General features: G+C 34.3%; 1 protein-coding gene across 4 annotated transcripts in view; it reads left to right on the top strand.

Annotated features, from left to right (window-relative positions):
* The window catches only part of CDH18 (cadherin 18), a 1,453,365-nt gene that overhangs the window by 1,311,987 nt on the left and 115,538 nt on the right, over nt 1-25,840 (top strand). For all 4 annotated transcript variants that reach the window (XM_043968707.1, XM_043968713.1, XM_043968700.1 and 1 more), the window contains 2 exons: nt 8,548-8,735; nt 22,848-23,101. In XM_043968707.1, the coding sequence (XP_043824642.1) occupies nt 8,548-8,735; nt 22,848-23,101 (442 nt within the window). The remainder of the gene's footprint in view (nt 1-8,547; nt 8,736-22,847; nt 23,102-25,840) is intronic.

Here is a 25,840-nt window from a genome sequence, read left to right as displayed (position 1 = left end):
AGAAACTAATGACTTTATGAGAACACAAGAAAATTTTTAAAATGAAAAAAATTGAAGAAAATGTAAGATGTTTCCTAGCCAAAAAAAACAAACCAAACCAAACCAAAAAAAAAAAAACTGATCTGGAAAACAAACTGAGGAGAGGAAAAAATTGAATAATTTTACTGTCTGAGCTAAACAAATAAAAGGATCTTAGACATCATATTTAATAAATCATTAAGATATAACTGCACAGAATTCTTGGAACCAAAGGGCAAATATAAGCAATATACCATTCATCTCCTGAAGAAACCTTAAAATGAAAATTCCCAGAATATCTACCTCAAATCCAGGGCTTCAAAGAATAAATACTAGAAGCAAAGAGAAGGAAATAATTCAAGTAACAAGGACATATAGTAAGAATTCAAGTTTAGCATTCAGAATTATAAAGAAATGAAAAAATTGGTATGAGACATTTCTGAAAGCACTAGATATTAATTTATAACCAAGGTTCAGCTAAAGCTTCACATCCTGTGTACTGAGCTCACTCCTCTCTCACCACCCTCATCTTTATAATGAAGAGGTGAAAAAGAGAAAGAAAAGAATGGGATAATAGAGTGGAGGGAAATATACAATTGTAATGATAATGGTAAAGGATAACAGATGAATTAAAAAGCAGAATCTAACAATATATCATTTATAAGAAAGAAATACTTGGAATGGAAAGACGTACATAGATTTAAAATAAAAATTTGAAACAAAATATATTGTGCTTCAGCTGAAGTAAAAAAGTCAAGGATGAGCAATCATTATTTCAGAGTGAACAATAACAACAACAACAACAAAAAAAACTTTAAAAGATAAAAAGGGAAAATACATTTTTCTGAAAGGTACCACAGGGCAATGAAGTGATGTCAATTATTTATTTATATATATATATATATATATATATATATATATATATATATATATATATATATATATATATATGTCTCAAATGATATAACACCTAAATTAAAGGTAATGTACTTAATGGAAAACTAAATGACTTATAGGGAGAAATAGTAAGTAAAATTATGTTAGAGGGGACTTTAATTTCTGCTCAGGCCTATATAAATCCAATAGGAAAAGTAATGAAAAAAGAGAACTATGAAGAACCTGAATAGAATTTTAGGAAAATTAGATGTGATAGACTTCTGGGAATTATTAAAGGCAATTAGAAAGGAGCATTCTTACTGTTCTATGGTGCATGGCACATTGAAAAAAAAAGACCATTTATTTGGGACATAAACATGAGGAAAAGGAGAAGTAGTAAATATTTATTTTTCAGAACTCAATGCAATAATTACTCAATAAAGAACTGCCAAAATAATTTAAAAATAAATTGGAGATTAAATAACAATTCTGCTGGGGTGGGCCAAAGAACAAATTATAGGATAAGTTATTAATGTCATTAACAATGATTATAATAATGAGACAAAATACCATAATTTGGGGGATATATCCAAAACAATACTTAGGGGAAATTTTATATCTGTAAACATTTTCATCAGTAAATTGAGAAATAGCAGATCAACTAATGAGACATGCAACTTAAAAAAGAAATATCTGAAAAACAAACAAATTAAAAAACCCCTGTTAATCATGAAAATGGAAGTATTGAATATCATAAAGGAGATTAGAAAGAAAAAAGCTACTAATAAAGAAAACTAAAAACTGTTTAAAAAATAAAATAGATCAACTATTAGTATTTTTAAAATTACTAGTCTCAAAAATTCACCAGCATTGATGAAGAAATAATTAGAAATTCTTTCAACTAATTGTGTACTAATAAAATTAACAATCTAAATCAAGCACATAGATAATTACAAGAACATAAAATGGTCAGATTACCTAAACAGTAGTGACCTCAGGAGGCAGCTAGGTGGTGCAGCGGATAAAGTACTGGTCTTGGATTTAGTAGTACCTCAGTTCAAATTTGGTCTCAGACACTTGACACTTACTAGCTATGTGACCCTGGGCAAGTCACTTAACCCTCATTACCCTGCAAAAAAAAAAAAAAAAGAGGAAAAAAAAAAGAAAAAAAAAGTACAGACCTTAAATAACTCAAACTTTGAAAAAGAAATTGAACAAGCCAAAAATGAAGTCCCAAAGAAAAAATCCCCAGGACCGGATTGATTTACAACTGACTTCTTTCAAACATTTAAAAAAAAATAATTCTAATACACAACATCTTTTTTTAATGGAAAAAGTATTGCTACCAGATTCCTTTTATGATACAAATGTTGTTTTAATACCTAAATCACAAAGTAAAAACACAGAAGAAAAACCATAGAACAATATTGCTAATGAATATTAATGTAAAAATAATAAAATATTATCAAGTAAACCATGTCAGTGAATGAACAGGTTGGATTTATATCAGGAATATGAGACTGGTTCAGTATTAATAAAAATAAATAAAAGTATAGAAATAGCAAGAACAAAAACATCACTATATCAATAGATATAGAAGAGGTAATAGGAAACAAGACCTATTCCTATTAAAGGTAGTAGACAGCATATACATATATGATTCTTTCCTTAGAATAATTCCTCTAAAACTAAGAGCTAGCATTATCTGTAATGGGGATTAAGCTAGAAGTTGTTCTAGTAAGATCAAAGATAAAGCAAGGGTGACCATTATCACCACCAATAGTCAGTATATTGCTTGAAATTCTAGCTATAGCAATAAGAAAAAAAGAAATTTATGGAAGAAGCATAGGCAAAGAAGAAATAAACACCACTTTTTGGAGATAACATGATGATTTTTACCTACATAACAGTATAATTAATTTTGTTTTTGTTTTTGTTTGCTTTTGCAGGGCAATGGGGGTTAAGTGACTTGCCCAGGGTCACACAGCTAGTAAGTGTCAAGTGTCTGAGGCTGGATTTGAACTCAGGTACTCTTGAATCCAGGGCCAGTGTTTTATCCACTGTACCACCTAGCTGCCCCCAGTATAATTAATTTTAAAAATAATTCAAGCAACTGAAAATTTCCAAAAAATAATTTGCAGGATATAAACATACAAATATAAATAATTAGCAGTATTTTCATATGTTATCAACAAAATCCAGTCAGAAATAGAAAGAGAAATTTCATTTTAACTAATTGCAAAAAGTATAAAATACTCATGAGTCTACCTGGAAAGGTGCAGAAAAGAATGATTTGAAGATAATTTTAAAGCATTCTGCACAAATAAAGACAGATCTAAATTAGAAAAATGTTAATTGCTCATGGATAGGCAAGAACATACTCTTGATAGTTTTGTTTGGGGTAAATTTGATCTCTGGTGATAGTTGAGATGGGGGCTATTTCATTTTTTCTTTGTATCTTCAGCAATGAGCATATTGGGTTTTTTTAAAGATAATAGCAATAGTAGTCATTTAATACTTATTGAATTGAGTTTCAACAAAAAATTTCAAGCAATACATAAATATTCTCCTTACATTTACACATCAACAAAGGAAAATTGCTATTAGTTATATTTTCACAAGTGACAAAATATACATAAAACCTCAAATAAAGTTATGAAATTTTGCTCCTTTGAGGAAAAAAAAATCATTAAGTTAATAGGCTTCTTTAACTAGCTAGGTTGCTATGATATCTGTATAATATGTAAGGAGATAGAAGACAGATGGGAAGCCCCATTTGACTTTCCGTATTTTCTTTGTATTTTCTTTGGCAATATATATCTCTATCCTTGGCCCTTTCTTAACCTCAAAACAAATTTCTTTAAGAAAATTTTGGCAGCATTGGAAATACTGATTAGATTGCATTATGAAACTATCTAAGATTCAGTTCTTCCCCAGGAAATTAATTAGTTGTACATTTAAAAAATATTGATAGGGGCAGCTAGGTGGCCGAGTGGATAGAGCACCTGACCTAGAGTCAGGAGTACCTGAGTTCAAATCTGGCCTCAGACACTTAACACTTACTAGCTGTGTGACCCTGGGCAAGTCACTTAACCCTAATTGCCTCACTAAAAAAAAATTAAAAAATAAATAAATAAATATTTATATACCAGAGATCATTATGTATACAGCAATTCAATGATCTTAAAACCTTATATCTTTTAACATGTGTGGACAACAGTTTACTAATACATGGAATATTTTAATATTTTCAATAATAAGGAAATATTAAATATAAGTCATAAAGACCTAAAGGTCTATTTAGAATCTTACATTTCAGTATTTTCTTTCAAGTTGTTATGTACTTTCTGGGTATAATATAATTTATTTTAAACTGGAAATTAAATGAAAATGTTCATTTTCTTATCATAAGATAAGGAAGCTATTGGGGTAGCTAGGTGGTTCAGTGGATTAAGCATTGATCCTGGATTCAGGAGGACCTGAGTTCAAATCTGACCTCAGACACTCAACACTTACTAGCTGTGTGACCCTGGGCAAGTCACTTAACCCAAATTGCCTCACCAAAAAAAAAAAAAAAAAAAGAAAAGAAAAGATAAGGAAGCTATCATCCTGCATAATCAAACTGTTTGATTAATTCCATTTTCACAAATTCATTCATTTTTTAAAGATGAGCATTTTAAGGTTTTTTTTAAATAAAGTATCATATTTCATCTGCAAGCCACCTTATTTTTGTTTTTGCCTTCCTGGTAACATGTGTAGTGGTCTTTTACACCGTAGCTATTTAATAAGTTCTATATCTAGAAGGCACAGTGGACAGAATGCTGGACCTCGAGTCATGAACATGTGATTTCAAATCCAACCTTAGATACTTACTGGCTATATGGCTCTGGGCAAGTAACTTAACATAGTTTGCCTCAGCTTCCTTACCTGAAAAATGAGCTGGAGGAGGAAATGGCAAAACACTCCAGGCTCTTTGCCAAGAAAACATTGGATGGAGTCATAAAGAGTCAGACAGGACTGAAACAACTGAACAACAACAAAAGTTTATGTGTTTGTTAAATTGAATTGAACTGAATGAATTGAAACTCATATTTTATTAGTTAATTGCCTATCATAGGAAGAATCACACAATAATAAATAAATGTTAAACTGTATCGTTTCATCTACAAATTAGGTACTGAGCCTAATTCTAGAGGAAGTTGTTAGGATCAATAGAAGTCTCACATGTTAAACAGTTTGTTAATTATAAAATGATAAATAAATGGTATCCATTCCTAACTGCCTGACAGGGTGACAAAGATGTCCTTTGGAGATAGGATATTCTAGATGCAAGTCCTGCTTTTGATCATGTGTGACTATGAGCAAGTCAGTTATTCAATGGAATCACAGATTGAGGAACCCCTCCCCCCAAATATTACTTTTATTATTAAAATAGATAAATCATTATACATTATTCGAATTCAAATATGCATGCATAATAAGTAGCTATAGTATATAGTGTTATAATCTATGCCCTATTGAGCATTTCACAGCCTCAGTTTCCTCATTTGGGAAATGAGGGAATTGAATCAAATCATTAAGGCCTGCTTCAACTCTAAAACCATCCTACTACTTTGATCTTAAATGTTTTAAAATGATCTACATAACTCTTCTAGGTTCAGTGAAATACATTATCCAGAAAATGTCCCCACACTTTTCACCAATTTGATTCCCTTAAGATTTTTGGGCTTTGTGTGCTAACTCATTTGCTGATCTTCTCAGTGATGTTTTTCTTCAGGATCCCACAAAGTTTGTTGTATTCATTGATCACTGTCATGTTACTATCTGTTTTCATCCATCTCTTCTATTCTCTCAATGTCTAAGATATTTTAAGTAGAATATTCATCTTGCTGGGCATTTTCTCAGAATTTTTAACTTTTTGGTGTTTTGTCATTTTCATTCTTCACATCCTCTCTTCCTGGATGTTTTGTTATTATTTATTTTCCTCCTTCCCTCTCCCCAAAGTCTTCCTTTTATCTCTTCTCTTTTTACCCACCTTTTAACTTATCACCTTTATTTTTTAAAAAATTCAGATCCTTTTTTCAAGGTGACTAATCTATTTTTATTAAATTATGTTTCTTTTTTATATCATAGGTGTCATTAAAATCAGTGCACTATACACAATATTTATTCTCAAGGAAAATTAATGGTTGTTTCACTATAGTGAATCAGTCCCATCATTATTACTTTTATAACTTGAAATTTATTTTTAGCACATTAGCATATGTTTAAACTTTCCAGTTTAGGGTAGTGTATAGAGAATTAACTTTAGAGTTAGAAACACTTGGATTCAAGTATTGATTCTGACACATGCTGACTGAGGTACTGGGCAAGTGATGAACTTTTACTGGTCAGAGCAGACATTTCAAAGATAATGTGAAACACTACCAAGTACCCTGAACTAGACTAAAGTATAATTGGTAAATATTTAACAAAATAAATAAAAATACAAGAAAACATAATGTGGTTCTCTTTATGTATAGTCAGTATACAGTTTATCTATATTTCATTTTGGCATTATTAGTCAGGCGTATTTGGAGGGTTGTCTTCCCTGGGGAATTGATAAAAATACAGGTCCTGGTCCTTCTGTTCTAACACTTCACCCCTAAGGGTAAAAAAAAAAAAGGTTTCTAAATAGAAAACCTGCTTTTATTCAACAGATTAAATGGAAACCTAATTAAATATGCCATACAGAGGTAGACAGATATGTACAGATTTGTACTTTCTCACATTCAAAAGACCTATAGTTCTCCCAGGAGAAAAAAAAATATTATAAGAACCCAATATACAATACTGCAAACTAGAATTTGTGGAATTGTATAGAATTTGTAGAGTTTTGGAATTCTAATGAGAGATGAGAAAACAAATGAGAATAAATTAGGTTGAGCAATTAACAAATAGAAGCCCTGTCTGGTATTTACTGTGTACCTTGTAAATATGGTATTAATTTAAAATAGTGCACTTGAACAATGGAGATCTTTCCAGATAAGCCATGCTGAACAGAAACTTTAAAAGCTTCTGATCTAATTCTGATCCAATTGTGAACTTTTTAAATCTAATTCTCATCCAATAATGAACTTTGAAGAGAAAAAAAATAAGTATAGATACAAGCATATGAGAGTGATCCCAGCTTTACTCTAGGGAAACAAGATCTTCAGAGACCATGCTTCATCCCTAGAGGTGAAAACTCCATTTCCTCCCATTATTTGTCTAGAAATCACCATCCCCATGCATTATATCTGACTTTCTTCCATAACATCCTGAGGTACAACCTTGCTATGTTACCTAGTTTCATGATTTGGTGCCTGTAACATCCTTCTCACATAGCCTCACTTCATTAATTCTTGTGGGGAGACTCGCTAGATTTTCTACAGGGTTATCCATCCCCTTCTCCAAAATAACCTGCACTCAAAGTTGAAATTTAGTTTCTGATGTCACTTTCCCCTCATCCCCATTCCTTCTCAAACCTTTTTGCCCCAACTGAAAACAACAACAACATTAATTAGTGTCCTGAAACAAAGAGGTGATACTAATTAGCAAAATAATTTTTTTCAAATCACCACACTCATGAATGAATGCAAACTCCTCAGTCAGTCATTGAAAACCTTTCGATGCTTGGTTCCAGCCTTTTTATTCTGGGCTCATTGAACATTATTCCATTTTACGTGCTCTACATTTTAGCCAAGGTGGCCCAGTCGTGATTCTTTGAATTTATCATTCAGTCTCCAAAACTTTGCAGAACTTGGACTTCATGTTTAGAAAACATTCCTTCCTCAATGCAACCACTTAATTTGGTATCAGTTTACTGAAGTAGTTTAATCCTTATAACCCATCATATATTCTACCTTGCATATGCATCCTTATATAAGACCTATAATAATGTTAATTCATTTTCTGTAAAATGTTACCTTATTATTTCATTTTATCCTGATTGCATAAACCAATTTAATAGTATTATTGACATAAATGCAACTTTCTGCAAATAATACGTATCTAGGATATATTTGTTGAATATATTTATATATAATTTTATTGGTAACTATATTTATCTGCATTATTTTTTATCTGCTTTTCTTTTATTATGTATTGTTCCTGTGAAGGCCATGGTTCTAAACCATTTCCTTTTTGTTCAGTCATCTTTCATGAATTATGTATGAGTTGGAAAACCAAAGGTACACTGAATTTACCTTTTGACTGGTTTATCCTTGATAGAGGAGGTCCATGTAAAGAGAGGGAAAAAGACGAGAAGATATTGTTTAATGTCCTCCATCATTTATGGGGCTTCTAACAAATACTGAGACAGATTTTACCCACAAGACTCTTTATTATTCAGTTATAACTTTGAGAAATTTAAAGTTATTTTTGCCTAAATGATAAAGGTAATGAGAGTTTATTATTTTTGTATCAATTATGAATCAGATAACATTCTATACCTGAAAATCAAGCTTATACAATTTTATATATGCAATTTTAGCATATTTGTTTATGGGGTATGAAAACATTCAGGTGTTAAAATGTGACAATCTTACCAGTTATATTGTATTACATGTAAAATATTACTGATCTACATTAAAGTTTTTTTTTTAAATATTCATGTTGATTTCCACTCCCCAGAACACTATCAGCTCTATGTTCCTGAATCGGCTCAAGTTGGTTCAGCTGTAGGAAAGATTAAGGCAAATGATGCTGATACTGGAACAAATGCTGACATGAAATATACAATCATCAATGGTGATGGCATTGGAGTCTTTGCCATAGCAACTGACAAAGAGACAAGAGAAGGCATTCTTTCCTTGAAGAAGGTAAGAAAAATAAAAAAAATCTTTTCAAATTGTAATATCCTCTTAATTATTTACATTAATGGAAAAAAGTAGAGGTAAGGATATAAACTAAAATGGATAACAACCCCCAAACTACTTATTTAACCTTAAACATACTTTTATCTTTATGACTAAATATCAGTATTTCAAATGCTCTCCAAAATCCACTGTTAGTAACATAACACTACACCAGGAAATTCTGATCTGGAAGCAGCTAAGAATCTGTTTCCTTACTTTTAACTCCATATCCTACCGTAACGATTGGAATGACGCCACCTGCTGGAAACTTACTGTAGGAACGCTCCAACATGAGGAGAGGGCCCATGTTGTAGCATTCCTACAGTAAGTCTACAGCAGGTGGCGTCATTCCAATCATTACACAACCAATCTATGAAAGGCTTTTTGTGCTGTGAATTAATGCAAGATTTATTCCCTTTCAAACCCACCATCAAGTACTGCAGGTGGCTAAGTGTTTGGGATTCAAGGAGCCCCTCTGAATATATGGTAAATAGAAAAAAATTAAAATGTCAACATGTCCCTAATGAAGTGGGTTCATGCTAGCAATAGTTGGACATTTTGATAGTAGTACAGTAGAAAGTTCAATAGTCCGGTGGGGGGTGACTCAAAGTTAATTTGAAAGCATAAATTGCTATAGCTAATCATCTCACAAATAATATTCCAGTGTTAGGAAAATAGATAAACAAGCAAGTGTCAAAATAGCTAGTTTCCAATTAGTTCAAACACTGAATCCTCTGAAATGGTTACGGTATTGGAATTTGCACAGCATATTTCCGTTGGACTAGAACTAATTATCATATTTTCAATATACATATAATTTCAAATTTGCATATGTACAACCACTTCAGGGAATTCATTATTCATACTAATCGGGACCTAGCTCAATTCATTGTTATATTCATCCCCAATCTAGAAATGATAATATACATGAAAATAAATTTTGGGAAGGAATTTCTAGCATCAAGCTTAGTTCTAAAGTGTGGAATAGGGAAGAGACTTCTTATGAAGGCTATGTTTAAAATTATGGAAAAGAAATCAGCTCTTCCATATTTACTGAATGATAGTCATTTCCCATAGAGAGCCAAGAGTGAATTAGATTCAAAGATAACTCTATCTCCAACTCCTTTGCTGGATCCTTATCCAGATCATGCCCTTTAACTGTATGTGTGGGTCCTTTTCTTTTCTCTCTATATATTCTTTTACTTATGATCCCACCATTTCTCTGTTGATAATTTTCACATCTACTTATTCTGTCCCAATCTCCTTGCTGACCTCCAATTTTGTAACTCCATTTTCACACATCTCCAGCTCGATGTCTAGTAGACATCTTACACTCACCATGTCCAAAATAGAACTCATGATTTTTCCCTCCAAAATCTGCCCCCCACTATTGTCCTTAAATTATAAAAGACAACTTCATTTTTCCAGTCTCTCAGGCTGGTAACCTAGGTGCCATCCTTGACTCCTCACCATTTCTCACCCCACCCCATATGCAATCTGTTGCCAGGATGTGTTTATTTGGCTTTTTCAACATCTCTCATATATGCCCATTTCTCCACTGTTGACATTGCTACTACTTTAGTGCATGACTTTATCACCTCATGCCTGTATTGTTCCAATAGTCTGATTATGTATATGCTTGCCTCAAGTCTCTCTTCAGCCCATTCCATCCTCCATTCGCCACCAAACTGATTTTCCTAAAGTCCAGATCTAACCATGTCATTCCCCTATAAACTCCAGCACTTCCCTTTTACCTTTAGGATCAAGTACCAAATGCAGCTAGGCATTCAAAGCCACTCATAATCAAACATCCTTCTACTTCTTTCCTGGCTTCTTCTACCTTACTCTTTGATACATACTCTTCCATCAAATGACACTAGCCTTCTTGCTGTTTCATGAACAAGACACTTCATCTCTCAGCCCCAGACATATTGTCTGATGGTACAATTACCTTTGGAATGCTCTCTCTCCTCATCACCACATACTGCCTTCTCTGGCTTCCTTAAAATCCCAAGTAAAGGGGCAGCTAGGTGGCACAGTGGATAGAGCACCAGCCTTGGAGTCGAGAGTACCTGAGTTCAAATTTGGCCTCAGACACTTAACACTTACTAGCTGTGTGACCCTGGGCAAGTCTCTTAACCCCAATTGCCTCACTAAAAAAAAAAAAATCCCAACTAAATCTCATTCTCAGCAAGAAGCCTTTCCCAACCACTAGGTTCTTCTCTGATTTAATTATTCCCTATTTATCCTTTGTATAGCTTGTTCATAAATGTGCTTGTTGTCTCCCCTATCAGATTATGACTTCCTTATAGGCAGGGACTGTCTTTTGCTTCTGTTAGTTATCCCAACACTGACCACAGATCCTGGCACATTCATTTACTGACTGACATGAAAACTTTTTGGTTTCTTTTTTGGAGCTCATAGATAACAGGGAATAAAGGACAAAAATATTAACAAAATGTTATTGGTAATAAGTATAGGCATAGTAAGGATATCTATGTAATGGAAACATTTTCAGGAATATTGCATTGTTCAAGATAGACAAGCATAGTATATTGGGGTAAAAATGATTTGTGGTAAAGATTAATATTGGCCCTCACATTATGCAACCCATAAAATCATTAATCAAGAAAATATTTTTCATGCATGTTTTTACATATAAGACCCCAAAAATTTTGCTTATAAATCTTGCCTCTCTTTTTTTCTATTTCTACTATAGAAGCATTTGTTACTAGCTGGAAATTTCTACTCAGCATAATTCTAGATTGCCCTAATCACTCTTCTTTATAAATAGTGATTATAAAAAATGTACTACCTTGATTTAGATTTTGCAGTATTCAATGTATTTTTATATTTCCATATGCAGTTATTAAACACTTTCCATGTACAGAATATCATGGCAGGTAATTATTGATGATCTACAAACAGAGATAGTTCGTGGCTTCCAAATAGTGACTCTCCAGAAATTTGGGCCCTTTAGAACTCTTAGCCCCTGATTTTTAGACTCTGATGAAATCACTCAAGATTCTGAGGGATGTAAATCCCTTGGTGTCAGCTTTCAAGTAACTCTATCTTCCTGAGCCGTAACATCTCTTATGTTTTCAAAAGTTCATTAATCATATTTTTATGACTGGGTCCTCAGGGAGTGGACTGAATCAAACTAGATTTTTGGCTCCATCCTAAGAAGGCAGACTGTGAGGTATATTCAGAAAATGCCCTGCCAATGAAACAAACAATAGGCATTTTTTTCTCTAATTGAGTTTTCCTGTTCTCTTTCTCTCCTTGCCAACACCCAAATCAATTACTATTTCACTTTTCCCCTTTTTCTGTCAATGGCATCACTATCCTAGTCACACAACATTCTGAACATTGAAATTCCTCTTGAATTCTAACTCTCCCTACCCCCTAAATCCAATTATTCACCATGATTTATTTGTTATATTTCTATAACATTTCTCATATCCAACTATTCACCATTCACATGACCACTACCCTAGCATCTAAGTGGCATAGTAGAAAGAGCACTGGCCCTGGAGTGAAGATGACCTGAATTTAAATCTCACCTCAGATACTTACTAGCTGTGTGTGTATGTCACTTAATCCCAATTGCTATAAATATCTGAGGCCATTTCCAGTCATCCTGATGTATGTCTTGCCATTGTACCCAGATGGCTCTGGAAGAGAAAGTGAGGTGTGTGACCTCTTACAGCCTTCCCTCACTTAAAATCCAATTCAATGCAGGTCATGACATCACCCTGATGTCATTTTCCTCTTTAAGAATGAAAGACAGGGGCAGAGCCAAGATGGCAGAGGAAAGACATTAAACGCACAGCGCTTCTGACACAATCACACCAAAAACCAGTAATAAAAAAACCCCTGGAGCAGAAAAACACACAAAAATACGGGCTGAGATTATTCTCTAGCTATAGATAAATTTCAGGGGGCCGTACCGAACCATGAGTAAAGTCTAATGCTGCGATCACACTGACAGATACACCAGACACATCGCCTGAGGAATTTACCACAGAGCCTCTGAATCAGCAACCATACCAGCATCTTCTAGAACGGAGCATGTGGTTGGGTGAGAGGGCTGATAAGCTGGACAAGGTTGGAGTGGGGGGCAGAAACTGCAGGGATACCAGCAGGAATGGGGGAAGAATTTGGCTGTCCCATTCCAGCAGGGAACCAGGAAGAAAGCCTGAGCAGCAGGAGGCTCAGGTGGGGGAGGGGCACAGACTCATCAAAGCTAAGAACCACACCACAGAAAGCTTTACTGGTTGGTTGTTTAGTAAGTAGGCCTGAGGTTATTTTCAGATCCGAGAACAGGCCAAGGTGAGAGCAAAACGTGCTTTCCCTTAAACCAAAACACCTGGAACCCTCTGAAGCTGGGAACAGGAATGGTGCCAAGAAGCAGGCCCCCTCCCCCCCATTGGAGTGATTAAAATCAAGTAAAAGATGAGCAAAGAAAGTTCAGAATTATAGAAATCTTTTTCAGCAACAAGGAAGATCAAGGTGCAGCCTCAGATGAGGAAATCAACCACAAGGCCCCTACATCCAAAGCTTCCAAGAAAAATATGAACTGGTCTCAGGCCATGGAAGCCCTCAAAAGGGACTTTGAAGAGAAAGTAGGAGAGATAGAAGGAAGATGTAGAGAAAGAGAGTAAGGAATGGAAAGAGAAATGGGAACGATACAGGTGAGTCATGAGAAAAAAGTCAACAGTTGGAAAAGCCAAATGGAAAAGGAGATTAAAAAACTGTCTGATAAAAATAATTGCCTGAGAATTAGGATTGAACAAATGGAAGCTAGTGACCTTATCAGAAACCAAGACACAGTAAAGCAAATCCAATTGAATGAAAAAATAGAGGGCAATGTGAGCTATCTCCTTGGAAAAACAGCTGACCTGGAAAATAAATCTAGGAGAGATAATTTGAAAATCATTGGACTACCTGAAAATCATGACCAAAACAAAAGCTTAGACACCATCCTCCAAAAGATTGTGAGGAAAATTGCCCTGATATTCTAGAAGCAGAAGCTAAAATAGAAATTGAAAGAATCCACTGATCATCTCCTGAAAGAGATCCCAAAAGGAAAACCTCCAGGAATATTATAGCCAAATTCCAGAACTCCCAGGTCAAGGAGAAAATATTGTAAGCAGCTAGAAAAAAGGAATTCAAATACTGTGGAGCTCCAATAATAATAAAGCAAGATCTAGCAGCTTCTACATGAAAGGACTGGAGGGCATGGAATATGATATTCCAGAGGGCAGAGGAACTGGGACTACAGCCAAAAATCATTTATCCATCAAAACTCTTCATAATATTTCAGAGGAAAAAATGGGATTTCAATGAAAAAGGGGACTTTCAGGCATTTGTGATGAAAAGACCTGAACTGAATAGAAAATTTGACTTTCAAATACAAGACCCTGGAGAATTGTAAAAAGGTAAACAAGAAAAAGAAATCATTAGGGACATTAAAAGGTTAAACTGTTTACAGTAATACATGAAAAAATAATTCTTCCAACTCATAAGAACTTTTTCAGCAAGGAATACACAGAGGACACAGGTCTGAAATGAATATGAAGGGATGGTATTTGTAAAGCATTTATTTTTTGTGTATCCTTGTTCTTTGTGGAGCAAACAAGGTGGGTTCTCTGGTGTCTGGAGCTGGATTTGGGCTCTGGGCCTCCTGGGCCCAGGGCTGGTTCTTTGTCCACTGTGCCACCTAGGTAACCCATGATGACATATTTAAAATAGGGGTGAGGGGTAGGAGGAATAGACTGGGGCATGAGGGAGGGGAGAGGTAGCTCACATGAATTAAACAAGAAAAAATCTATGGATCACTGGGCAGCTGGGTAGCACAGTGGATAGAGCAGCGGCCCTGGAGTCAGGAGGACCTGAGTTCAAATTCGGCCTCAGACACTTGACACTTATTAGCTGTGTGACCCTTGGCAAGTCACTTAACCCCAATTGCCTCATCAAAAAAAAAAAGTCTATGGAGGGGAGGGGAAGAGGGGAAATGAGTGAACTTCACTATCATCAGAATTGGCTCAAAGAAGGAATAACATACATGTTCAAGCAGGTATAATAATATATTTTTACCCTGAGGAAAAGTGGGAGGAGAAGGAGATGGGGGGGAGGTAGAAGAGGGGAAGGAGCTGTAAAAAGAAAAACACATTAGAGGAGGTGAAGATGTTCAGCATAACACCACATGTATGACATATATTGAATTGCTTGATTTCATAGGGAGAGTTGAGGAGGGAGGGAGGAAGAAAAATTTAGAAAGCAGAATTAGCTTAAAGACCTTAACCTCATCAGAGTGGGCTCGAGGAGAGAATAACACACACACACACACACACACACACATCCAATAGGGAAAAGTAATCTATTTAACCCTACAGGAAAGTAGGAAGGGATGAGGATAAGGAGAGAAGGGTGAATGAAGGGAGGGTAGAGCAGGGGAATGGGCAGTCAGTAGCAAAACACTTAAGAGGAGGATTAGGGCAAAATAAGATACACAATAGAATGAATATTGTTGGAAGGGAATGGGATGGAGGGAAATAGTTATGATGATTGACTACAATGTCAAAACATATGGTACCTACTTTGCTGGGCTATTGTGAAAAAAATTCTCTGTCAAGTTCAAGGTACTATATAGAAATTGTGATGAACAGGATGCTATCAGAAAAACCTGGAAAGACCCACAGGAAGTGAAGCATAGAGAAATGTACTATATACAAAATAACAGCATTAGTGTAAGATGATCTGCTGGAAAGCACGTTGTTATTTTTAGCAAGGCAATGATCCAATATAACTCTGAAGAACTTAGGAAAATTGCAGTACATCTACAGAGAAAGAACTGATGGTATCTGAAAACAGACTGAAACACATTTTTGTTTTGACAATTCCTTAATTTGAAGTTTTGTTTTTATCTGTTTTCTCTCACAACCTAGATAAGGTAGAATTGGTTGCCATGACTACTCATGTATAATTTATGTTGAATTGTTTGAGTTCTTAGGGTGGGGTGGTTGGTGGGGAGGGAGGAGGAGAAGTGGGAACACAAAGTTTAAAATAGAATTGATGTAAAAATTTGTTTTTACATGTAATTTGGAAAATAAAAGTCTAAAATGAAAAAAAATTTAAAAAGAATGAAGGAAAAACAATAATCAACAAAAAAAAAACCTAGTTCATAGCTTCTTCATTCCTTTTCTAGGGTCATTTAGTAGCTTACTAAATTACCTGCCCACCTTAAATCTCTCTGCTATCTAATCTTTCCTTCTCATAGCTGCCAAAGCCATATTTCTGAAACACAGTTCTAATATTTTTACTTTCTCACTCAACAAACTTTAGTGACTCCCTATTTTATCTAGGATTAGGAGGCATCTGGGTAGTGTAGTAGATTGACTGCTGGGCTTAGAGTCAGGGTAAATTATCTTCCTGAATTAAAATTCAGCTTCAGACGCTTATAAGCAGTATTATAGAACAATAGTATGCCATCAAATTCATATACCAGAACTTATTCAGGCTTTCCTGTTTTTACTTCTTTGTCATCAGAAAGAGAGGTGCTATAAATATTTTTTCTGTGTAATGTATAAAAAGTTTAGGGCATAGTTTCTGGGTAATTAATCATTTTATTATTCATGCTAACAATAATTAATAGAAGCAATCAGTGTTATTCTCAGATGCTAAAGAACCTTCATGGAACACACTCAATGCTTATATGCTCTTGGACAAGTGGATGTTCCAGAGGGTGGTAACCAACTTTGATTGGTTAACACATAGTGAGAAGATGAATATTATAATGAGAGGTTGACTTATTATAATGAGGGTCTGGGGGACATGACTCTGATCACTAAATCTTGTTGAAAGAGACATATCTATACCCATCTCACCTCACCTAGGGTAATCTAGAAAAAAAGGAGAATCCACTTTTCCCTCAGAACTAAGTAAAATATAAGGGACCAGAATCCATCGGTTTACCTGAACTAAAATTTCTTTACCTTTGGAACAGATCCGAGATTTCCCTTTCATTATCAGCCCTGTACTTCAAAGGCTGCCTGAATGACTTATAATGGCTGATTTCTGAATGAGGAAGTAGAAAGGGGGAAAACCCTTAGTCCTAATAAAGAACTGGTTATTAATACAAGAGATAATTAATAATTTCACTCATATATGAATGCATATATACTACATGTAAAATACACAAAATACATATTCTAAAATATAACATAAAATACACATGTGTACCATGCATTTTATATGAGTATGTGTGTGTGTGTGTATATGTGTCTGAGTCCTTTCCTTCTTTCATTGCCTTCTTTAGATTAAAGTATATGTGTGGTTTAAAACTTTTTGGAGGGCTAGGGGTAGTTCCAAATTTCTTTCCAAAATTATTAGATAAGTTCACAGTTTCATAAGCAATAAACCGATGTGCCAGATTTTCCACAGCCTCTTCAGAATTTACCATTTTCCCTTTTTTGGTGACTGTTCTAATCTTATGAGTGTGGATAGAACCTCAGAGTTGTTTTAGTTTACCACTTTCTAATGAGAAATTTCGAGCAATTTTTCGCCATAAATCCTTTGATAGCTTGACTTTTTTTCCTTGGAAAACCGCCTGCTCATATCTTTTGACCATTTATCAATCTGGGGATGCATTACTCCTTTTGCTCCAACCAAACCAGATTTCTTTCTATACCTTGCACATGTCATGACATTCCATCTCTTATCTATATTAAAAAAAAGTCTATCCCTCATGCCTAGGAATCATTTTTCCTCACCTCATCCTTTTTAGAATCTCTTTTATTATGTCTAATCAGCTTAAGGCCCACCTTCTATATAATAACTCTCATTAACCCCTCCCAACCACTATTGAACTGCTCCTCAAAATTCCTGTTTCTATTTTGTAGAAACCTATATATGTATATGTAAGTATCATTTGTTAGAATGGAAACTTTTTAAAATCATGAACTGTTTCACATTTATTATTGCATCCCCTGTGCAAACAAAATTGTTGATACTTATCTGACACTTAATATTTGTTAATTGATAGATATTCCAATTTAGGAACATTTCTAGGTGAAAATTTAAGTGCGAATTTGAATCACACAACTTTTTTATGCATTATATTTTATGGTTTCTTTTGCTGCTTTGAAAATCACACAGAAAACTATTTTCCAGCACTTGAACTGAGAATAGGAGTCAATTTGAGGAAAGGGTGTGTGATGAAGGAGAAAAAAAGGTGTTGACAGTGTCTGCCTTCCATGACTCCAGAAGAAGGACCCTTATAATGTGTGCTTTTTAAACACAATGCTTGCTGATTTTAATAGTCTTGAGAAGTAATGGCAATATTTCTAAGGGCTTGTAGAGAAATGTGATAATAAATGCTTGACTCTGGATGACCTGGAATTAAGTACTTCAGTTTTCATTTTGAATCTTTTAACCTACACATTTTGGATTTCCCCTGAAATATAATAATAAGGTTCATGGGTATATGTTTTCCTTTAAAGCATCTCTGTGATGTCATAAAGACAGGCCATTTTTTGCCTATACATACTTAATTACTACATTTTTTCCTGATGTAAATGAATAGAACTCAAAAGGTATACTGTACTTCAGAGAATTTTAACCTTCCTATGATACTGATTTAGGAGACAAGAAGAGAATGAGATAGTCTTTTAAAATCCTGTTCAGTATTTAATCTCTGTGGCAGCTCACCTTGCCCAGCAAGGCAGAACAGCTAATCTCCCTGGAGATCAAAATCATTGCTGTTCTATAAATCAGCTAGCAAGAGTTTCTCTAAATACCTGTCCATATCAATCTTCCATCAGAAAACTGCCAAGTCTGAACTTACTAATCCCTGGTATGAAACATTCCAACTGTACCTTGATAATAAAAATTCTTTGGTTAGCAGAACTTGACGATTCAGAAATAAATATATGAGTAGAAACATATATAGACATGTTCCTTCCTCAATCAGGAACATAAGTCAAATCAATTCAACAAGCATTTTTCATGCATTTACCGTGCGTCAAGCTGTGTACTAAGGAATGGGGCTACAAGCAAAGGCAGAAATAGTCCTCAAAGAAGTTCCCATTCTAATGGGGGAGACAGAATAGAAAATACAAGAAACTAAATACAACAAACAACTAAGTATTGCATTGTCCCTGTTGTAAACCCCAGAAAAGAGATCTTAAAAAGGAGGCATGATGTCCATGGGTTGATCTACTTCACAATAAGATTATTTGTGGAAATAACTGGAGTGTACTCACTAGTACCTTTTTTTTTTTGGGTGAGGCAATTGGGGTTAAGTGACTTGCCTAGGGTCACACAGCTAGTAAGTGTTAAGTGTCTGAGGCCAGATTTGAACTCAGGTCCTCCTGACTCCAGGGCCAGTGCTCTATCCACTGCACCACCTAGCTGCCCCACCAGTACCTTTAAGTATCCTCCTGGTATTGTTTTTTCCCAAGGAGCTAAGGCAGATTCCTCACATTTTCCTTTAAAATATTGAATAGTTCTTTTCAGTAAGAAGATTAATAATAATAAGCTAATAATAACAAATCACATTCATTAAGGTTTACAATTCACTTTCCTCATAGCCCCAGGAAATAAGTAGTACATATATTGTTATCTGAAATTTATGGATGAGGAAAATAAGTATCACAGAGGTTAACTGACTTGCTTGGCATCACACAACTAGTAAGCATTATCTTCAGATCTCCAGCACAGATTTTGTAACTCTAGGTTCACAGCATTGACTACAAAAACACATGAAGATTTAGCCCAAGTTTTTTCTTTAGTAATATCTGTCTCTCACTCTGTTATTAATAACCTTTTGTCAGATAACATCTATCTGGAAAGACATGTTCTTACTGCTCATCAATTTGCAAAGACATGAGCTTGGTATGAGAGATCATTTCTGGCTATCTTAAATATTTAATTAACCATTTTGAACAAACACATACCTTCAATATAGAAAAGCATACCAGTTTGAAACTAATGATCTTATGAAATATTTCAGTGAGTTAAGCCATTAAGACATAGTTATCCACATCCATAGGCATCTATGTTTTTTTTTTCTGCCAAAGTGTATTTTGCTATTATGGAAATTAAATATTTATTGAAATACATTTTGGAGAATATCATTGAGACTTTTTTCTGAATACAAAAATAGCTGGGCTAATTGTGAGCTTAATATATATGATCTTTAATGCACTGATAGTGTGAAAAATAAATGATTGAGTTATTTTGTTTTGTTTTGTTTTATTTTAGTGAGGCAATTGGGGTTAAGTGACTTGCCCAGGGTCACACAGCTAGTAAGTGTTATGTGTCTGAGGCCGGATTTGAACTCAGGTACTCCTGACTCCAGAGCCGGTGCTCTATCAACTGCGCCACCTAGCTGCCCCAAATGATTGAGTTTTATGGAACTCATGGCATTTTATTCTTACCTATTAATTAATTAAATTTTAAAGCATGTGCTTGGTTGTCAGTGTGTTAGGAAAAAAAAAGAAAAAGTGCCTGACTTCAAGGAGACATTAGTAAATGTTGCATACAGAAGGTAAGTAACATGAGCACAGTTTAAGAAAATAAGAAGTTCTAAGTGATAAAAGTAAAAAGGGAGCTTCTTCTATCCACGGAACTACAGGAAGGGATAAATCTCTGACATGGAAGATTGAGGATCATAGATCTACTGATTATTTTTTTAAATGTCCCCTTAAAAATTAAGCACACACAAAATCTCAATGTTCTTCACATATATGGGTTTCATACAGGTTTTATGACATCAAAGAACTCAAATTTATCTAGGGCCAAAGGGACTATATAGTACATAATGAAACAAAGAATGGATGAAATTTAGTTGGAGAGTCCACTGTCAGGAGGAATGACAAGATAATCATCACAACTTTTAATTTTCTATAGATGGACAAGAAAACATTTCTTAAATGCTCATGGATTGCAATAAAAGATCAGGCTGTATGGTAGCAATGCACATATGAAAAAAGAATAAATGCTCTTTTCCTAACTAAAGCACTGACCATTCTTTATTTAAGGTGTATATGTGGAGTTCTGCTACAGAATTCTACCAGCTGCAAAGGGGCAAAGATACATAGCTTGAGCAAAGAAAACCAACAGCCACAATGTTAGAAACTCTATAGGATCAAATAGTAATAAAGTACAGGATTCTCTACTTCATATGATATTTTGAATATCTAGTTCCACACCTGACTAATATAAAGAGATTGAAAAAAGTGCAACATAATTATTGGAATAGTAGAAATGATTTATGAGAAACAATTAAAAATCCTAAATATCTACAGCTGGCTGAGTAATGACTGATGGAAAAGATGATAACAGTCTATAGATATTTGAAAGGTATAACTATTTAGGAGGGGAAATTATTTTGTAAGTTAGAAAGAGCAATGATATGTAAAAGTCATTTCTGTGAGTAATAGGTAGAAATTAAGAAAGAGAAAATGTAAGTTGAATATAGAAGTTTAACTCTGTAAGTGAGCTATATTGGATTGTTTAATAGTATCCAAAGAAAAGTAGGGAAGCTTCATTGCTTGGGGAAATTTAAATTTATATTCAAAGAAACAGTTCTAGTAAGTAAGATGAGCTAAAGTGTATGAGTCTATGGAGCCAAAGGAATTAAGAAGAAACCATTAAACTGGAAACTAAAACTAATGAAAGTTTCTCATCAGTTTCATTCCCTATAATATATACATTTTACATCATCCACTAGAAGGAGAAATGTGAATATTTTACTATTCAAGGTAATTCATATTGCTTAGGATACTAATAGTTAGTGTTTATATAGCATTATAAAGTTTGCAACATGCTTTAGATATATTATATTTGATCCTCCCTCCAAACTTGGGAAATAGGTGCTATAATTCTCTTCATTTTCCTCATTCCTCAGATGTGATAGGGCCTGTGATAGGTTAATGACTTTCCAAGAATCCAAAGCTAATAAATGTTTTAGATCAAATTTGGACTCAATTCTTCCTCACTCTAGGTCAAGCACGCCATCCACTGTACCACCAAGCTGCGTAATATCAGAATTTTCATCAAAATTTTATCTTCAGGGGCGGCTAGGTGGCACAGTGTATAAAGCACTGGCCTTGGATTCAGGAGTACCTGAGTTCAAATCCAGCCTCAGACACTTGACACTTACTAGCTGTGTGACCCTGGGCAAGTCACTTAACCCCCATTGCCCCGCAAAAAACAAAACAAAACAAAAAAAACAAAATTTTATCTTCAAATCATACATTATCTCAAAAATAACATGGAATTTAAAAATATTAGTGCTTTTAAGGCAAAAATATAAAATGAAAAAGATATAAAAAGTTCTTTATGTTGCTCATATTGCTATTGTTATCAGTGCTAAATGTACTACTTGGCTTTTATTTTCTACTGACATCTAAAAAGGCTAAGCAAATGAAAAACAAAGAAAAAGAAAAAAAACTTACCAAACTATGATAATACAAGTGTCTCTGTGGCCTGTCATTTAAAGTATTTTAACTTTATTTTTTAACTATAAATATTTTGTGTTACTTAACTTTCCAGCTGAAGAATAGTGAATAGACACCAAATCCAAAGTGTATACTTGTATTTCTATCCTTTTCAAGGTATTAGAAATATTTAGAAAACTCCTGCTGACAAAATTCATAGTTTCAATGGAAAATAGCTTGTGTCTCTTTTGGGAATTTCCTGCAATATGAGCAGGGGTATGGGGGCAAAGGAGAAACATGATGGTTGACCTACTTCATACCATCTCTTCACTTTCATCTCCATAGTAGAGAGTAAGTAGTTGAGTAGAGTAAGACTGACAATCTACTGCCACTACCAGCTGCATCAAAAAACCTATATTGATGTATCTTACTGTATAAATTCATATTTAATTAATGTTTATATTTTTCAAACACATTATTGAGGAAGAAACTTTAATATCCTTCCAAAGTCTAAAGCTGTAAATTCATTGTTGGCTTTATGCTAAACTTACTAATAGAAAGAAAAAGGTCTAAATTTGGCAAGTTAATTCAAATCACTATGGAAAGCTGAAATTTTCTTTTGTTCCCACAGCCACTGAATTATGAAAAGAAGAAGTCCTATACTCTCAACATAGAAGGAGCAAATACACATCTTGATTTCCGATTTTCTCACTTGGGCCCATTTAAAGATGTCACCATGCTGAAGATTATTGTGGGAGATGTTGATGAACCACCACTCTTTTCAATGCCTTCCTATGTTATGGATGTTCATGAGAATGAGAAGATTGGAACAGTGGTTGGCACAGTGGCTGCTCAAGATCCAGACATTGCTAATAGCTTAGTAAGGTACTGTCAAATGAAATAGGTTTTTAATTATTTAAATGCAGATTAGATAACTATAAGAAGTTGCTCCCCCCCACCCCGCATTTCTTTCTTTTCTTTTCTTTTCTTTTCTTTTCTTTTCTTTTTTTTCTTTCTTTTTTTTTTTAGTGAGGCAATTGGGGTTAAGTGACTTACCCAGGGTCACACAGCTAGTAAGTGTTAAGTGTCTGAGGCTGGATTTGAACTCAGGTACTCCTGACTCCAGGGCCTGTGCTCTATCCACTGCGCAACCTAGCTGCCCCGCCCCCCGCACTTATTTCTACCAAATATGAATGCTGAAAAGGCATTTAAGTACTCCCAATTTGTGAATAACTTGATTTGCATAGAAGGTATTCTGAAAATGAATAACCATGCCTGTGTTTTTAGGCTTGAAGAGACAAAATAGACTTCTGCATATAGATACATACATACATACATACATACATACATACATGCATGTATGCATGCATGGCTACAGAAATACATACCTTTAATCATATACATATATAGTATATATCATATCTATGTATATATGTATGTATGTGTTCATGTACGTATAAATGCCTGCATGTATTTTGTATGTATGCATGGACGGATGCATGTATATATTAAGGAGAATAATTACATTATTTGACCTTTAATTAAAATGGCTGATAAAGAAAGAGAAGGGAAAAGAACATAGTGAGAGTATATTTTTATTGTGAAAATGCATCTAAAACTTCAAGCTGAGAAGAAGAGAAAGAGACAGAAGAAGTATGACATAAGATACCTAGGCCTCTCCACGTAGACATGATAGGTAAACTATAGTTATCTTGAAATCTAAGAAATAGTGGTACTCTCATGGTCAATTTGTTTTCTCAGAGAGACCAATCCTAAGGAAGCCCTCTGATATACAAAAATGAGAAAATTTTGTGAAATTATGATAACCTTCCAAAGTGGCCTTGTACTACCTAAAACATTTTACTTCTGGTACCATATGGTATTAGCAATAAATGAAAATAAATATATTTATCCTAGGTCCATTACTAAAATAATACTATCATCTTAAATAATAAGCTCTGAAAAATGAAGTTTACAGACTGGGACCAATCCTTTCTTTAGAAAAGAAAGGGTTTATGTGTATGTATATGTTTTTTGTTGTTGTGTTTCTGAGATCAAAGGTCTCAGAAATTAAATGTTACTCATCTATAAGACTTTTTCCTTTCTGAGGAAAAGAAATCATTTTTGTTTCTTAAGTTACATGATTATAATTAATAATTGATAAATATAGTAGATAGTTTTCAATCAATAAATGTATATATTTTATTGAATACTTTTATGCTCAGCACTTTGGAGAATGTGGAATTATACAAAGAAATCCTATAAGTAACTTATAAAAATTCATCTGGAGAAATGAGGACATCATATATAAAGCAATAAACAATATAAAACAGTATGGTCCAATGAGGGCAGCTAAGTGGCACAGTGGATAGAGTGCCAGGCCTAGAGTCAGGAAGACCCATCTTCTAGAGTTAAAATCCAGGCTTAGACATTTATTAGTTGTGTGACCCTAGGTAAGTCACTTAACCCTATTTGCTTCAGGTTCCTCACCTGTATAATGAGCTGGAGAAGGAAATGACAAACCACTTGAATATCTTTGCCAAGAAAACTCCTAATGGGGTCATAAAGAACCAATATGACTGAAACTACCTAATAGAAATAATAACAATATAATTAATACCTAAATTTCATACTACAGAGTATCAGTTTTGCGGGACTTTACAAATTATTAAACTAGAATAATGATGTAAGTCTCTGTGGAGTATATGTGATTTGATCTAGGCCCTTTTAAGCATGTATAGGATGTTGATGCATAGAAAAAAGGGGATGCTATTCCAGATGAAGAATCATGAACCGAGAAGCCAAAAAAATGAAGAAGGAACATAAAGAAACCTAGCAACTGGCTATAAATTGTGAATTAAAATGAGTAAGAGAGGGTAGAGTCAGATTCCAAGGAAAGCCAAGGATTTCATGTAGTAGGAAAAAGGAAGTTGTTGAAAGTTCTATGTAAGTCAGGCATACAGTAAATGTTTCAGAAAAATTGATGTGACAGCAATATGGAGAATGGATAAAAGTTAGGAGGAGCTGAAAGACAGAGAAGTCAGTGAAGCTATTATAGTTCTCCAAGTATAAGTATTTGGGGTCAAAGGTTAAAAGAAATAAAAAATAATTAAGGGACTTGAGATGCATTTTAAAAGAAAAATCAATAGGCCCTAGGAATTAATTAGGTATGAAGCATACCTGATAGGAACCATAGAATTTCAAAACTAAGCAAATTGAGAAATGCCAAGTGACCTAGTCAAGCCCCCTCCCTCAAGTGCCAGAACCCAGACCAACCCCCATGTTCCCTGGCTCTGAAAACGTTGCTCTTGTTGTCACATGCAATGATGAAGGAGAGAAATGAGCCCAAGTTGTCTAAGACACTGGCTTCCAAATAGTTACCACAGCTAAACGTGTTCCAGAACCAAAATGTAGTTGATTAAATAAATAAATTGACATGCTTGTCAATCAAACTTGTTTAAGAGCCCAAATCAAATAAATTGAAATCCTTCATTATACAGTTTAGATTGTAAAAATTATGCCTCAAATTACTTAATGAATCTAATAATATTGTCTACAAATATAAGTGGGAGACCAAAACCTCAATGGTAAAGGGAGACAAAAATACCAAATCACTTCAAATCA

The sequence above is a fragment of the Dromiciops gliroides genome, chromosome 1 (genome assembly GCF_019393635.1).
Source record: "Dromiciops gliroides isolate mDroGli1 chromosome 1, mDroGli1.pri, whole genome shotgun sequence".
Taxonomy (NCBI): domain Eukaryota; kingdom Metazoa; phylum Chordata; class Mammalia; order Microbiotheria; family Microbiotheriidae; genus Dromiciops; species Dromiciops gliroides.
This window is presented reverse-complemented; position numbering and strand designations above follow the sequence as displayed.